The sequence below is a fragment of the Lathamus discolor genome, chromosome 1, assembly GCF_037157495.1.
Source record: "Lathamus discolor isolate bLatDis1 chromosome 1, bLatDis1.hap1, whole genome shotgun sequence".
NCBI lineage: Eukaryota > Metazoa > Chordata > Aves > Psittaciformes > Psittacidae > Lathamus > Lathamus discolor.
This window is the reverse complement of record NC_088884.1, coordinates 127314838-127331838: the sequence shown is the minus strand read 5'-3', so window position 1 is coordinate 127331838 and position 17001 is coordinate 127314838. Positions and strand designations below refer to the sequence as shown.

At 34.0% G+C, this 17001-nt stretch overlaps 1 protein-coding gene across 2 annotated transcripts in view; it reads left to right on the top strand.

Moving 5' to 3' along the window:
• Positions 1–13163, top strand: part of GLRA3 (glycine receptor alpha 3) — a 79984-nt gene extending 66821 nt beyond the window's left edge. Inside the window, exons 7-9 of one of the 2 annotated variants that reach the window (XM_065694700.1) lie at positions 2557–2771; positions 4393–4539; positions 12894–13163. In XM_065694700.1, coding sequence (XP_065550772.1) covers positions 2557–2771; positions 4393–4539; positions 12894–13163 — 632 coding nt within the window. Of the gene's footprint in view, positions 1–2556; positions 2772–4392; positions 4546–12893 lie in introns of both variants that reach the window. The other variant, XM_065694710.1, reaches the window with a different exon arrangement.
• The last annotated feature ends 3838 nt before the right edge of the window (positions 13164–17001 follow it).

Here is a 17001-nt window from a genome sequence, read left to right as displayed (position 1 = left end):
AGTATTTTTCCACTTTAACACACACTTCACTTTCTTATTTTCAATTTTTGTCTTATCGGGGCTTGGGGCATTTCATTTGTTTTGGGGGTTATTTTTAACCTTGATCAATAATGTCTAGAAAAATACAAATCCATGCAAAAAAATCTTTCAGTATAGTTCCTCTAAGACATCACTCAGACTGAGTTCTGGCCTCTTCATTGTCCCATATCTTTTCCATCCTTTTCTATGTTTACAATATACTCCATTTGTACTTCTCTCATTCAAAATCTCTTTCATTTTCTCAGGGTTCTGTTCTCCACAGCTGTTCTCTCTCCTTAGTTTAGACAAACCTGGCAAACTTACAACCACATAAAAAATACCCACATCAGACCTAGTACATTATTTATTGCTCCTTCTTTAGGACATGGTGCTGAGAGCTCTGTAACAGTTCGAACCCACTTGAGTACTCAGGAAAGAGACTTAGATCTCTTATCCCACATTTCTGGAGAAAAAAAAAAAAAACAAAACAACAACAACAGAAAAAGTGTACAAGCAATAGCCAATGTTTACTGACACTCCAGTCATACACATATTACACTTTCTGATGCTCCTTAGTTTTCCTTCCAAATTTGTTTTCAAAGAATATAGGACCCTATAAGAAGGAAATGCTTCATGCTGAACTGTAATTATTGTGATGCCATATAAAACAGCTTTTCAAGAGACCTAGATCTGGTTGATGCATTTCTGTCACTCCTTACCCCCATGATTTCCTGTGGTGTATGAGAGAGAGAGACCAATGCTGTCCAAGTCTGCTGTCACAAAAAAACAAACCTTCAGGGTAAGGATCAGTTTGAAGTAAGAATATGATTTTGGCAAAGGCCCAGTGCAGAGCTTCTAGTCATGTGGGCTGTACTGAACTGCTAAGTAAAAGAACGTATCTTGTAGTTATCCTTTTGAAGATCCTGGAAGAGAAATAGAAGGGAAAATCCTGGCCTTTTCCTGTTCACTTTGTTAAACCAGGACTTCATTCCTTGATTGAAGCAGAAATCAGTTTTGAAGCTGGGGCAGCAGATGGTTGAGACAGGATTTGGGACACAGATTTCAGTAGTGTAGATAGGATTCGGGAAAAAACAGCAATTAGGAATGAAACTAATAATTGAGCCAGCAGATATAAAACTCCTGGGATATGTCATTTTAAAATTGAACATCATAACTACCTTATTTCTAAATAATTTTTTAGTGTCTCAACAGAATAAAAATTTTATACTATGATATTTATTATGACATCATAGAAAGAACTAACAGCCTGTGAAGAGAACTGTTTTGAAAAGAATTAAGTTCAGAAGATATTTCCAAGCGTAAAATAAAACATTTCAGCTTGACTTTATCTGAAACTCATTTCTGTGTGCCTAACACTTCTCACAGCATAATACACAATATATGAAATTAGTATAGCATAAGCTCATAAATAAGTCCATTGAATTTTGTTAATATGATAAACATTAAAGCCTTATTAATGTGGAACTATTTTCTATAAAATGGCATTTTGGCAAATAAAAATGGATTAGGAAAGTATCCATAAAAATAGATACATTCTATAACCAAAAAACTGCATACCAATTAAGAAATAAACAACTATATAGCTTTCCATGTTAAATTAGGGAATTCTTGCATTCAAATAAGGAAGAAATCTGAGCTATGCATATTTTCTGCTGTAAGAAATTGTGTATTCATGTATACTCTATTTACAGTAACAGCATTGCCGTCAGCACCATTCATATGTCACTAATATGAGCATTGAGCAGAATTAGAAAATCTGATGAGACCAGGTCAAGATCTGTGAAATAATCTACAGTCCACAGGGTAATAAAAAAAGCAATCTGGATAGAGAAAAATAATTGGTTTATGGCATTTCTATGAACAAACAATAATATTTTTGTTCTGGTTTAAGTTGTTTGATGTTCAGTATCTGGGAAAAAATAGGCCATTTAATTAGCTTCCTAAAGTTTGTTAATCTCAAATCCTCAATTTCTATTTAAATCTCAGACATTGTACTTTTGAACTGGAACAGGTTGAATGGGGATAAAAGGGGAGACTTAACAGAATCCTAATACCCAAACTGATCTCACTATATTTTTCTCAAATTCATTAAACTAAAAAAAAAAAAAAAATTTAAGCTTCAAATTGAACCAAAATATAAAGGAGATGTTATACAATAGGAAAGGAAGTCTTTTCTTTCCACACAGCAGTATTTCCAAACAATAGAAAAACAAGGATGATCACACAGAGGAAGTTTCCTTTGTCATAATCAATTATGTTTTGGTTTTTATAATGAAAGAAGAGTTCCAAAGGTTAGTGAATTCTTAAGTTTTCAGGTTTTCTGTCCACTTTCTTTTCAGCAAATACTCCTTTTATAATAGAGATCATGCATATTAAAAATCACTGAAATCAAAACATCCATCTTTCATTAGAGAACAAATATATTTGACAGAGTGTAAATTCTTTAATGTGTGCACTAGGTGTTGACAGTAAAGAACATTCTATTTCTATTGAATATTTCTTCTTTGCTATAAAAAGGAAAGTTTACGTGTATTGAAGTCCGATTTCACCTTGAGAGGCAGATGGGTTACTATCTCATCCAGATGTACATACCAAGTCTCTTGATCGTCATTCTCTCCTGGGTGTCGTTTTGGATCAATATGGATGCAGCTCCAGCCAGAGTGGCTTTAGGCATAACAACTGTACTGACCATGACAACACAAAGCTCAGGTTCACGAGCATCTCTTCCAAAGGTAGGCAGAATTTCCTTTGTTTGCACCACATTAGTACAAAGTCATAATGCTGTGTGACAAATAAACACCTTCAGTCAACCTTATAATGTGTGTTTGAATTATCAGTATTCAAGCATCTTCTAAAGGAGATAACTTTGAAATACTTAGGTGGGTTTTGAGTCACCAATCAAATATATTCCATTCCTCCCATCTCAACTACTTAGCCAACTATCTACTAAATTCCACAAACTTCAGTAAGTAAAGAAAACAATGTTATTCGGTACTGTATAGATGCTGTTTAGCACTTGCCTAGCTCATCATTTTCCAGATCCCAATATTTGATGACATGATAACAGATATCACTGAATTTCTAAAGTTTATAGATTCTAACCTTCTCTCAATGGTATTTCTTTCTCAAAACCTGCCTACATTATGAATTAACTCACTAGTTAAAATTAACTAGTTAACAACTAGTTAACTCACTAGTTACAATTTACATTAAAATGTAGAAAAATGTGAAGCTAAATAGTTCCAGACAGCTGTATGAAGAATGGCTCACTACACACTGTAAATAGCTTAAATTATATTTGTATGATTAATTATTTAATAAGTTTTCTGACTTGTCGTTGCTTTAGAGATTTTCATTTTAAGGTTTATTCCTTGACCATCTTCATGTTCCACTGCACTTAACAGAAATAAAATATACACAATAAAAATACACAAAGTCCACTTCTGTATTTAGTTTTAACATGGTATTTTTATGCTGGCTAATTTTTTTTTTCCAAGTAAAATAGATATCCCTAACAGGAGTGTGTCTCATGCCTCAAATATATGGATCTAAATGCATCTGAATCTAGCATCAACAGATAAGAAAACAACATTATATAAAAACTCAGAAAAATAAGACTCTAAGAGGTTACCAAAGAGAGCGACAGACTTTTTGTGCCACATTTTTTAAGCCTGAAGTTAGTTATATTGGTTTATATGACAAAGCTCTTGTAAATCTACACAGAGGGAGAGGCCCTACTTTCCTAGTTCAGATTATGTCCTGCAGCAGAGCTTGGCAGTAAAGGATTGCAATGAGTTCATCTACTCTGTAATTGGTTTTCTGTAGTTTCACTGTGTCAAAATTACGGGACTAATCTGAACCTATAACTTTGATTTACTGAGTCTATATTAGCAGAGAAAGAACATACCAGAGTTATTCATTTATCTCCCGTCTTCTACCTAATTTTTATTCCAGGCACTTTAAATCAGATCTATTCTAATACAGGAATTCCCAGTGGTCCCACTATAAGATATTCTTTGGTTCCTTAGTATCATTCACAGATCTCAGTGGGACAAATGGAGGAAGAGCATGTGCTTCTTCTGGATTATTTCGTTTGTAATACAGTGTACACAGTACCTTATAAGGAACTGTTAATAAGAGTAAACATATTTAGCCAAAGACTACTTTTTTAAAAGAAACATTTAACACTTATAGCTTGAATTGTTGTCCCTCTTATTATCTAGCTTTCATGTTAAGTTTTGTTTTATAAAAGTAGTGTTGGGATGTGGAGATATAAATGAACTTCCTCCTTCCTGATATGAAATGCTAAACTTCACATCTGTGGTTTTAACACAGTCCTCTTTCTCTCTATAGGTATCATATGTCAAAGCGATTGACATCTGGATGGCTGTGTGTCTGCTCTTTGTATTTTCTGCACTTTTGGAGTATGCAGCTGTAAACTTTGTGTCAAGGCAACATAAAGAACTTCTGCGATTCCGCCGCAAGAGGAAGAAGAACAAGGTAAAAGTAACAACATTCACAACTTCGAAAGAGAGTCAGAGATTGATTTATGCCAGGATACAGGGTTAATTTGGTAAACACAGTCAGGGCTTAAAGTGGCAATATAAATAAAATAGCAGCATTCACTATAGGTAGAGGGTCACTACAAGGACTATGCACTGCATAAATCCAACTTGAAGTCTCAAAGAGGGATTAAGAAGGATTTAAATGAGGCATGGATCATGTGGGAGCCATCTACACAAGCATGAATTTCACTCTGTTAGAAGAGTTAGATTCTTCAGTGGATGAATGTTACTGGTCTTGCAGCAGTTTTTATTACATTGAGATCTAACAAATAATGTTTCCCAAGTTCTTTCTAGTATTAAGTTCAATTCAGCAGTGTTTTATGTAAATATTTTTAATATAAAAGATAATATTATTGAAGAAAGAACAAACATTTTATTTTAAAAGGCTGAGAAGTGTTTTTTTCTTCTAACATTAATTTAGTATAAATTGTTCATACAACTAGTAAGAAACTTTAATATGGCAATGGTTATTAATATTTATTTTATATCTGAAGCTATCTAGACTACCAGCAAAATAAGCCACTACCAAGTGCAAAGTCAAACAGCTAAGGCTACAGGTTTTAATTCTAAAGTTGCAGTCAAAGCAACCAATAAGCAAAATTTCTTACAACAATATGTAACTCCTACTTCGTATTTTTCAAAGAGTAAGTTTTTCTCCAACCTACTCATTAAAAGAATATGCACCACTGATGTAATGCAGAGCCTTTCTGCTGGCTTTCGGTGACTACCTAGAGTATCACTGTGGATAAAAGTCTGATCATAGCTTAGACTTAGCTCAGCCATCTTTTGTTCCTGAAGACTTACCTCAATTTATTGCTTAATCACATCACAAGGAGAGGACATTTTACAGTTTTTTTCCCTTTTACTTAGAAGATATGGAAAATCTGTAATGCCGGAAAGTCTTCCTAAGCAGTCTCTAATAGCAAGACTCCATGTTAAAGGCAGGTAGGACAGTCAAATGAGTATGACATTCTCATACATTTGCCTGTTCCAGTGTGTTGGCTCCTAGACTTCAGCTGCCGAAACTCATGTACTCATGTAGCATAGAGGGTAATTCAGACCACCTGTACATGCTTTCAACATTTGCTGGTGTGAAAAAAATGTGGTTTTTTCTTTTCACTGATAGTAGCAGAAAAAAACACTAAGATACACATTTTTGTGACAGATTATTTGTTTTTCGATTGTGGCAGCTCTTTGAAAGCTGCTTAGCAGTTTGGAATGGGTAAGTGGGACAAGCAGAGACAGATTACTGGGCAGGGGACAGGTGAGCCACAACAGATGTGTCATGTATCAAACAGCAGTGGTTAGTGATACATTATGTGACTAAACCTCTACTCCATTCATTTTTTTCACCATGTGTTATAGTGTCTTCTGGATGTCACACAAATTTACCATATTAAACTTCAGCAATATCTTTCTTGAACACAAGTCAATTATTATAACAGCAGGGTTAGAAATTGGCAGGTAATATTACTTACCTTCCTCAGAATCAAACCAAACCTTTTTCAAGCTCCATCTTGGCAAGACTTCAAGCTCACCAAAGACACTTCTTCAACAATCACAATCAATCAAATTTCATCTTAGATATATGTGGAGAAAGATCCACAATATACGAAGTACTTCTAAGAGAAGATCACTTAACAAAAATGCATGCACATGAATAGTGTCATTGATTTAAGTTTGCTGGATCAGTGCTTGATATCATGGTATTACTTAAAAGACCTTATTCTAATTTTACACTTCATTAGACAGTCTTCTACCTTCAGGTAGGTTGCCTGTTAGATTCTCATGAAATTAGAGGGTTAGAGACTGAAGTGTCTATAGTAAACTTTCAAGTACTACCATTTGATTCTGAAAGATGAAGACATTCATTTAAATGCTTTTCTTCATAACATACCTAGGTGAGGGGATTAAACATATTCAGAGGGACATGGTTTTCCTTTCCTCCCTTTATTGGGGTGTTTCATCATGAGACAGGCTTCTCAGCCTAAATTTACCAAGAAATGCTTTGTTCCCATGCAAGGTTATGATTTTGAGAAGTAGGCATTTTTTTCTGAAAAGACTAAATGATTGTTTCGTGAGTGACTCAATTCTGTGTAAAGCTAGAGCTCCCAGACGGAGTTATCTTTTGAGAATATACCTTCTCAAGATCTACAGACAGCTCAGCTAATTGCTTCTCTTTTTCTCAATGTTTTATTAAACCATTCCTTGCCCAACAAGCAAACTACAAGTTGAAATGTTACAGCATAGAGATACTCTCTCTTCAAAAAATTGGATCTCATCCAAAGCCTCTGGTATATAAATAGTAAATGACGTCTTTCAGATTAAAAAAAAAAGCAGTTAATAATTAGGCTTCCCTACCACAAATGTTACTATTAATTCACCACAATTTCTAGCATGAAATGCATACCCTAGGATCATAATTTAAATTAACCTTTGCTTACTTAGTCTTTTTTTAAGTCAGTTAGTATAGCATATGATTATAAAGTTTTATATGTGTTTGTTATCCCTTTGGACTAGGTTAAACTCTCAGGAAATATATTGTATTGACTTTTAAAACTACCATGTACAAAGAAATGTTCATTTGACCACAAAGTCAAAAGACATGAAAAGAAAATAGGTTAAAAATCTGTTTTTAAAATAAACTTTAAGGGCTTCCTTGAACATTAAAACCTCTTTTTTTTCAAAGTGAAAACTGCTATTCTATTCAGTATTTATGTCCAAATAGATTACAGAAATAGAACAGTTAGGATAACTTATTAGATTTTTTCATCCTATGTGCTTACCATGTGGGGACATTTTACTGGGATTAGGTTTTTCTACCAGGTGAATTCAACTGATGAATACAGAATTTTTTGGCATAGGCTTTTTATCTGCAAGGGTAGAGCAAAATTCTTAGTGGTTTGACTGTGTTGTAAAAATCCAAAAATAGATGGGTTTGGAAATGGTTCATTTTAGGTATACGTTGACAGAAGAGAACATGTATGCAAAACCTCTAATTGCAATAGGGCAGCTGAAGAATTTCCAAAGTTTATTTTCTTTGTAATTAAAAAGATGTGCTTGTTGCAAGAAATATTTACTTTTACCAGGTAACCCTAGCAATGGCCAGACGATTGAATTTCAGTGCTGGAATGCCCCTCAGAGGTCAATGAATCCTCAAGTCAGGATCAGTTGTACCTAATTCATCAGACTCATAAAAATTCCACAAGCTCTCCTGCAATCTATTCCAATGGTTTAGATTTTTTTTTTGATGGCTTGTCTAGAAGGAACACAGAGCAGAATGCTGCATTCCTTTATGTAGCCATCTGTACATTTCCTTTCATTCTTCTTTTCTTTAAATATTCCTAGGTGGGGTTTTTTTGTTAGTTTGGGTTTTTTTCTTCTTCTTCTCCTTCCTTGGAAATTCACCTATTCTCCTAAATAAGTCCATGTAATTCATCAAAACTCTGCAACATGAAGCCTAGCCTGCAACATGAAGCCTAGCTGGTAACAGTTGAGAGCAGGTGAAGGATCACATGGTGTAAGATATACATTTGTTTATTCAAGCCGGTTTGCCATTTGCCCTTTTAACAACTGCAGGTACTGACCCATACCAAGATTGTGATCTTCCATAACTCACAGGCCTTTTTCCAGAACTACTGCAGAGCCATTCACTTCCCATCTTATGTTTGTGAAGTTTATTATTCCTGGCTAAATTTAGTACCTTGTAGTTCTACCTACCAACTCTCCTGTATTTCTCTGTCCAAATCATTGAACTCAACTTTAACTCCAGATGTATCCTCAGACAAATTTGCAGTTTTTCCCAGGTTGGAGTCTTCTGTAAATTTTATCACACCTATGGGCTATTCCTTTTCAACACTGATTAAAAACAAAGGATGACTGAAATCTCTCTTTTAAAAAGCACATGCTCGAACTCAGATAAACCCTTTGCAGTAAACAAGTGCAGCAAACAAAAGAGCTGCTGAATTATGGGAAATTATACAGTTACACACAATGTAATTATATACAGAGCTGTATCAAGACATTTTGGCATCCAAAGCTCATGTATCCTTGCCATATTCCTTATGCTTTTTCCCCCTACAGTCACACCCTCTTTTTTACACCACCTAGTACATTTGCAGCCTCCCTTCCCAAACAGTAACAGCACTTCAAGGCAATTATTAGTTATAACTGCACCCTCTGGCTACCATTTTTATAGTTGTAAGTATCGACCTCTCTCAATGACTCCAAATAACTGAAAGACAAATTTCTTTTCAGAGGCCAAATTCAATTTGCCCAGAATAAACAAAAATTTTGAAGCTCTGGGATTGTGTTATAAATACAGTTATAAATAAAAACATAATATGCAGTGGACTCATTTCTGGTTTCCAATAGACATCAGAATAGATATAGGATAATTTTCAAAAAAGGCCTTATTTCTTTGTGGTTACACAAATGGCATAATGAATCCTGAGAACAGAGGAATTTTTGGTTCCAAATCTGAGATTTCATTCGGTAGTGAGTATATGATCCATAGTGTTTTGTCTCCATCAGAGAAAGAAATCTGGCCAATGAACACAACTATTTCAAAATTAGTATATTACTAATACGATGGAAACATTCCTTCAGAATGAACAAATATTAATTATTCATTTACAGTTGCACGTCTTTCAGTATTGAAAGACAAAAGGAAAAAAATGTCAAAGTTAGAAGTCATACAAGGATACTGAAAAACACCTATAATCAATGCTTTTTCTTATTATCATTTACATTGTACAGGGAAAAACATTAACTGTATACATATACTGAATAACACTTTGATTTTAGATTAGTTTTTAATATATTGAATTTTCAGGAATAGTCAATCTTTTAATTCTATTTTCACAAATCTAAAGATCATCGTATCTTTAGTGAGGAAAATAGACATGCAAACTAGATTGGTTTTAATGGTAATCATACCTCTTTTCTTTTGTTTTCTTTTTGGTCAACCCATCCGTTTTGATGAAAGTATTTTGAGGGAGTTCTTGATGGAAATGAAATCAGTGAATCATTGCAGCTTAGCAATGGCTTGAGATGTACACGACCTATAGACGGAACTTTGCCTCAAATCTACAGTACAAATTTAAGGGTAAACTACGAAGAAGATGTCCCATTTGTCATAATGTGATATCCAATCATTAACAGAGGCCCTATCCTTTTGTCTGAAATAATGTCTTCCCATGTGAACTTCATATACCTTCATTGCTACCTGTATGTGATGACGTGAAATGTTAATAAAGGTACTTGTTTTGCTAATTTTGAAATCCATCTTGATCTCTTTAGGTCTGGATTCAAACATAATATTAAAATTATACTTCCTACAACTTCAAAGGAACAGTGACATCGGTTCAAAGAATAATCATTTGCTACCAGATCAGTATTTAAAACAAAACTGTTTGTAGTGCAAACCAATTCAATAATACTTTTCTTTTCAAAAATTAACAGTAAAAAATATAGTGTTCAAATAAACAAAACCAAAGCTTCAAATAATTCTTCAATCTGTTACCACAGCCTACAGTCAAAAGGTTATGGAGATATTCTTAGCCCTTATCCATATTACTCTTCAAGAGAAATGTATTATTAAATATATGGATAGAAAACAGCATGGTCTCAGGGCCACAGAAACTGACAGCTTTCAACACTTTATTAACTCAAAAGTTAATATCAATAATAAAAGTAACTGCATTTTTCCTGCAAGCAACCTTATATATGAATCTGGGGCCAAATTAATTTTTTTTTCTGCATTATGAACCTGATGAAAAACTTGCATAACCACAGAAAAAAATTATGGTGGTACCTAGCATCTTACAATGCTCCAAAGGTGCCGTTTCCTGCATAGCCATTAACCTTAGCCCTTTGGTCTGACTTGGCAGGCTCCAGCCATCCTGCCTGCCCTAAGGGAGACACCATCCAACAGACCCTGGGCAGAAATGCAAGATTCCTAGAAGGACCTTCACATCACTTCCTCGACAACAGAGAGCATTTCCAAGCAGCCTACTCACAAGCTAAACTCAGGATGTATGCAAGCAAGAAAAATAAGGAGAGATCTGGCCTTTATAACCCTTTAAAGAAATCACTCAATTCAGGAAAACATAGAGACAGCAAAATCTTAGCATATAGTACCTCATCTGAAAACATACCTAGCTGAAAGCTGCTACACAGAAAGTTTATTTTGTTATCCTTTTGAGTCTGTGCAGTCATAAGGATTGTTTTCTGGAGATTCATGGAAAGATTTAAACTCTGAATTTTATGTATGAAAGTGTTTAGCAAGTTTAGTGTAAATTCTCACACTCCATGTATTTGTAACTCCTGTTAACTAGCATACAACTTCAAAACTTTTCTGGAATGTAACTATCATAAAAGTGTTATTTCCCATTCTTTCCTGACAGGAGAAGAACACTTTTATAGTAATTAGATCTTTGGTTTATCACGTCATCAACTAATGACCCTATCATTTTGTATTTCTGTTATTCATTCCCATATTGAAGTCAGTCAGTTATTTTCCCTCCTTATCTTTCATGTTAATTTTTCTTTTTTGTTTCTATAGGAGAACTCTAATATAGATTTTAAGCACAGAAATTTCAGTAAACTATATTAACTTGTTAGTTTATTTGATTTACATGAAAAAGTATTGCAGTTGGGTAATAATTACAGCTCTGCTGGACGCTCATGCTGATTGCCAACTAGTTCACTTCAAATGCAGTAAATTGTCTGTATTCTTTTGCAGACAGCTTATTCAACTAATATTTATAATCAACTTCATTGGATTTTTTTTAAACAAAGTAATTAACAATAGCTCTTCCAGCAAGTACTATTTAAGCAAAAATCTAAATACGTTTAGAATTAATTCTCCATTCAAAAACACCTTCAGATATTCCAAATCTCAGAGGCATTTTCAAAATGAAAAATTTAGGAGTTTGGATTTAAACTGTGTTCACTGAGAAATTGTGTTTGCATAAAGTAAGAGATTTAAATTAAGAAATGCTTTGGAATTACTGTACTGAAACACTAATTATTTGACTTGCTTTGGTAAATAATATTTTTTTATCCTTTCATTTTCATTTAAGCTAGGAAGAGCTTCAAAGATATCAAAAATACTCTACAAAAGCAAAATTACTGCTTAATTATGTTTTAATACAAAAATTATTTTCAGGAATATTTAAGAAATCACATATACATAATACTTTGCTGCACTTCATAAAAATCTAGAATCCTAAAGGAGCTAGGCTAAATTAGACATGAAATATAGGAAATTCTGAATTTAAAATCAGAAATTTAAAAAAATGGCAAAAACCATCAAAATCACATTAATATCCTTGAGAAGCATACATAGTGAAAGAATGCACTGGAATATACATCAGAATAAACTTTGGTCCAGGCTTCACAGCCTATGTATCATTTATTTGCCTGCATTTGTACCTCCATTATCACTTGAGAATACCCATAGCCATTTAAAGAGAAGTACAAAATGTGTCTCCCCACAGAAGCCACTTTCTTCAAACGCATGCTATGAAAATATGTATATCTTCAGATCTCCTAGTTTTGTTTCTATGTCACATGATTAAAACCTGCTTTTCCTTACAGATCCCTGAATGCATATATTGTCTTTGCTAGCTTTCCCCTGAACTGTCAGAAGAACAAATCAGAAGAAAAATCTGGACTTAATTTTCATTAATTTTATTTTAAACTAACACACTTTATATACTATTCTCTTTATCAGACTTATTCACAGGAAGACCCGGAATGAAGCGTGCAGATAAGATTAACTAAATATACAGTGACCAAATAGGCAGAATTCTCATTAATATATTTGACATCAACATCACTAGTGCTTCTATAATGAAAATCTCTAGAAGCCAAGATCCCATTTTATTAAGCAACATAGAGATTTAATGGCTGCCGTCTAAAAGACCAGAGTGAAGTTTGCCCACTTGAAGACTGCAGATATTTACTGTAAATAGGGAAAATTAAACTTGTGTACCTGACTACCAATAGCTTAGTAAGTTCTCTCTTTAAGTAGTGTAGAGAATCTATAAACAAATAGGAAAATTCTGCACTTACTAAGGATGCTGCAATATTTTTGACAGACATTGACAGGGCTGAAATTTCAACCAGTTAAAACAGATAAACTGTGGATTGAAGAAGTCACTGAGGTAATGGTGCAATACTTGCTATTTAGCTGCTGGTAAGATTTCTGTAAGTAGAAAAGCATTATTTGATTTTTCTCTTTCCTTTCTCTCTTTCTTTTTTTTTTTTTTTTTTTCCTAACAGGATGATGATGTAAGGGAAAGTCAGTTTAGTTTTACAGCATATGGAATGGGCCCATGTCTGCAAGGAAAAGATGGAGTGACACAAAAGGGGCCAAATAATCCTGTTCAAGCTGCACCAAAAAGCCCTGATGACATGAGAAAGGTATTCATTGACCGGGCCAAGAAGATAGACACGATATCCAGAGCTTGCTTCCCATTAGCTTTCCTGATTTTCAATATTTTTTATTGGGTAATTTACAAAATCATCAGGCATGAGGACATTCACCAATAACAAGATTAAGGCTTGCAATACATACAGCTCTGTCTGCTATGTTCAACAGGACGCTTTCTGTTAGAAATGCACATCAGAAGAGTTGAACAGAAGAGTAACACCCAGAGAAGATACATCTGCTATTGCAAACTTTTTGTGTCAAACTAAGTATCAACTCTTTTTGGTTGTAAATCACTCTCTACTGAAGTTTTACTGCCAAGTGTTTATACATACTGTTACATAGTGGTATAATTGTACAGTACTCTTTGATGTTCCTTAAATATTTTTATTTCTGCTATATTTTTAATTTTAAAAATGGATTCAGAATACCCTAGGTAAATCCCACAGTATTACAGAATAGATTAGTGTTTGAAACCTTTAATTTGCTTTAGAAGATAATGAAAATATTACTGATTTGAGATTACAGTTTTAGGGACATTTTCTTGTTTTAAGGATAGTACCTGTGGTTTTGCAATGAGTATATTTGACAGATTATGTAGTTTATTCAATGAACTTCATATTATTGTTGCCCTGGAAGGTGCATGTTAAAATCATCTCAGACAGGACAAGATATTTACAGCCTAATAACCAGCATATTACATGATAAATATATGAATTTATGAAGTATTTACTCCTGCAAAGGACTTTTTTTCCTTTTAATTGTCTACACTTTGATAATTGAAACTTATAAAAATTTTTAATCCTTTTTATATTTTTGAAGGATTTTTTTTCTCAATTGATAAAACTCATAAGCTTGTGAGATAGGCAAAATACATTGAAAATTTACAATGCCTCATTCTGATTCAACACAAAGATATCTTGTACCAAAACTAAAAGCCAGTAGTCAACTGCTTAACTGAAATATTTGGAGGGAAACTATAACTGTGTTAATGCACATTTATCTCCTCCATGTTACATAGATACAGGAATTTAAATTTAGGAATATATCAAGTTTTCTGTCTCATTCTTTGAAGCATATTGATATGACTGAGGTACTGGTTAAGAAGCACTTCACAACTGTGGGAAAAAAAAATTGCAGTTCTAAAACATAAAAAGGGATCTGGATGGTCTTTTACATTTATTTTACTTCATATAAATAAACAAGAAAACAACTATTAAAACCCTTGGTAAGTTTTTTCCTGTTTAGGATTAAACAAGTCATATTAGTTTCTTCTTTGAATTGTAACACAGTAGGTCACATTTATGGCTTAGTCTGTAGGCAAGAGAGTTTATTTTTGCCAATCTTGTCTATTGCAGAACAGAAACATGCTAAGATACAGAAATATGACATTTAGAACTACAAGGTACTCTAAGTCCAGTACCTGAGGCTGTTTCTCATTACAATTTTATTTTTTTTTTTTAATATGGTTTAAATTTTCGGTTTGTTGTTGCTCAGAATGTATATACAAAAGCAAAATCAGCTGGAGGCAAACATTTGGTGCGCTGCCAAAGCCATGGTGCATATGAAGTAACAAACAATGTAATTCTGCACTGAGGATTGTAACATAGCAACCTTGGGTTTGGTTGGGTTCCCTCTTCTTTTCCTCTGAGGATTAGTTAAAGAGATTTTAAAACAGTAGCCATCAGATTTTGCTCAGCTGTGTCAGAAAGAGGCTCTATAATCCTTTATTTTAAAACCGAATTATTTTTTATAGTTTTACCTCAGTTATGATCTGAACTTAATTCAATTAACTTTGAACAATTACTGTTTGCTGAGGTTGTCTCTTGGTTTTGTTGACCTCTTTATGTGCACATTCCAAAATACATTTTTCACTTATGAAGGTGCATGAGGGAGTATCATGAACTAATGACTGACATTTCAGTTGGGTTATATTCATCTCTCTCAAAGTTATCTTCAGCTGTATTGCATGAAAAGGGATGTCAATTTAATTCTGCTGTCACCAAAGTCAACAGTATTTTATTTAAGGACTGGTTGAAGTACTGGATCCATAATCAAGAGGAAATCATAAAAAAATTACATTATCTTGCAGGCTCATCTTTCTTCTAAAATACGTGACTTGCACTCAATAAAGAATACTTGAGTGGGTAAATGCATAAAAAATGCCGACCAGATAAGAATAACTCCTAGTTATTCTAATTTATTACACTTGATTACCAGCTTCGTGTTGCCTCTTTCCCATTCAATAGTCTATTGCTCTCACACATGCAGTACTACCTTATTTTGAAAACTAACAAATTCTAGTAATGCAGAGCTAAACAAATGTAGGGCTAATTTCTTTCTTCACTCTTTAAGGCAGAAAAGGTCTATGCTCCTAAACAGAGAAATCAGACAGGAAATCTTGAAAATTATAAGAGGTTGAATTACAAAACTGGCAAAATATAATGGAGTCAGAAGGAATGTAAACTATTAAGCAAGGACAAGGTCCTTCATTCATATATGAACATATTACTTCAGTGAGGATGAAGAACCCTGTATCACGTTTCTCTTTTACTAGAGTATGCTAATCTAAGGAAAAATTACAGCATATACATAAAATAAAATGCATAAATATTCATTATAATTATTTTCTGACCCTCCTAGTGGATTGCTGCATACATGTTCTGTTTAAAATAAGTGAGATCTGTAGATTTAATGACTGGACCTAGTGCCTAATGTTGTCCCTCAGAATGCATCTCTTCAAGCATGCACTATGGTGAGAGAAGAGTGTCTTAGACCTGGCCAATGAAAGGTATACACCTTCCTCAATGGAGTTATATTTCTCTTACATGGCAAGTTGAGCATACCTTACTTCAGTAACTGAAAATTTACATATAATGCTCAGTTTTCTAACACGAAACATTGAAAATAAATTAATTAGTTTAAAACATCACTATGAAAACTCTACAGTGTTGATGGAACATTTTCTATTTAGCAATCCATTAATAACAGAAGTATTTCAAACAGAGGGAAAAAGCAAAAAATTGTTCCATGATGATGTTTTCAAATGCAGGTGACATTTGCTATGTCACTGTTGCCCTCAGGTAAATAAAGATTTGCTATTTTGATGTAATGGAACCATAATCTCTCCTGAACCGCTAAGTTTGGGTATTTTTACTGGAACCATAACATTTGCCAACATAACATAAGCCTCTGCAGTTCACTGAGTAATGTGTTTTTCAAAAGAAAGAAGAACTTAACTTTTAAATTTCATTTAGATTATTCTTAAATGACTTAGTGTAAAAACACATGGTAAAGAAAGAGATGTTATTATTTGAGATAGATAATAGAAACTTCAAGGCATAAATGCCTGCTACTCACCACTAAGTCAAAAAATGCCAGCAGGCATGCCTGCCCTCTGTACAAAGCTAGAATAGCTACTGTAATCAGCTAAGATTAGTGTGGGAAATGATTCTTTTGTAAATGTATAATGAAGTAGCAGGGAACAGCATTAAGAACAATCAAGAATTGAAAGATACTCTGCGGTATTTATCAAACTGCAATACTAATGCTGCAGTCCTGTGAAAGAGGCAGTGGAGAGGCAGAAAAAGAATCAGGGAGACAATGCTTGATACAGATGGTACATTGCTGTTCTGCTCCTACATCTAAAAGGACCCCAAAGGCTGAAGTAGATAGCTACCTCACTTCACTGCCACTGAACCTGGGCTCTGCAGGGTACAGGTCCCCAGCAAAGCTACATAAGAAGGCTTCTTGTTAGCACAACCTCTATGTGACAGGCCAACGCAACTTTGTCACAAATCACTATTCACTCTAGGTGCAAATTCTGTGCTGGCCACATCATGTTTTTCTGGTCTTTGTTGTCCAGTCCTATATAAATAAGATACTGGCATTAGAAGATCATTGCAATACAAGGAAAACAGAGGGAGAAACTGGAGGATCTGGAGAAAAGCTCCAGCTGTC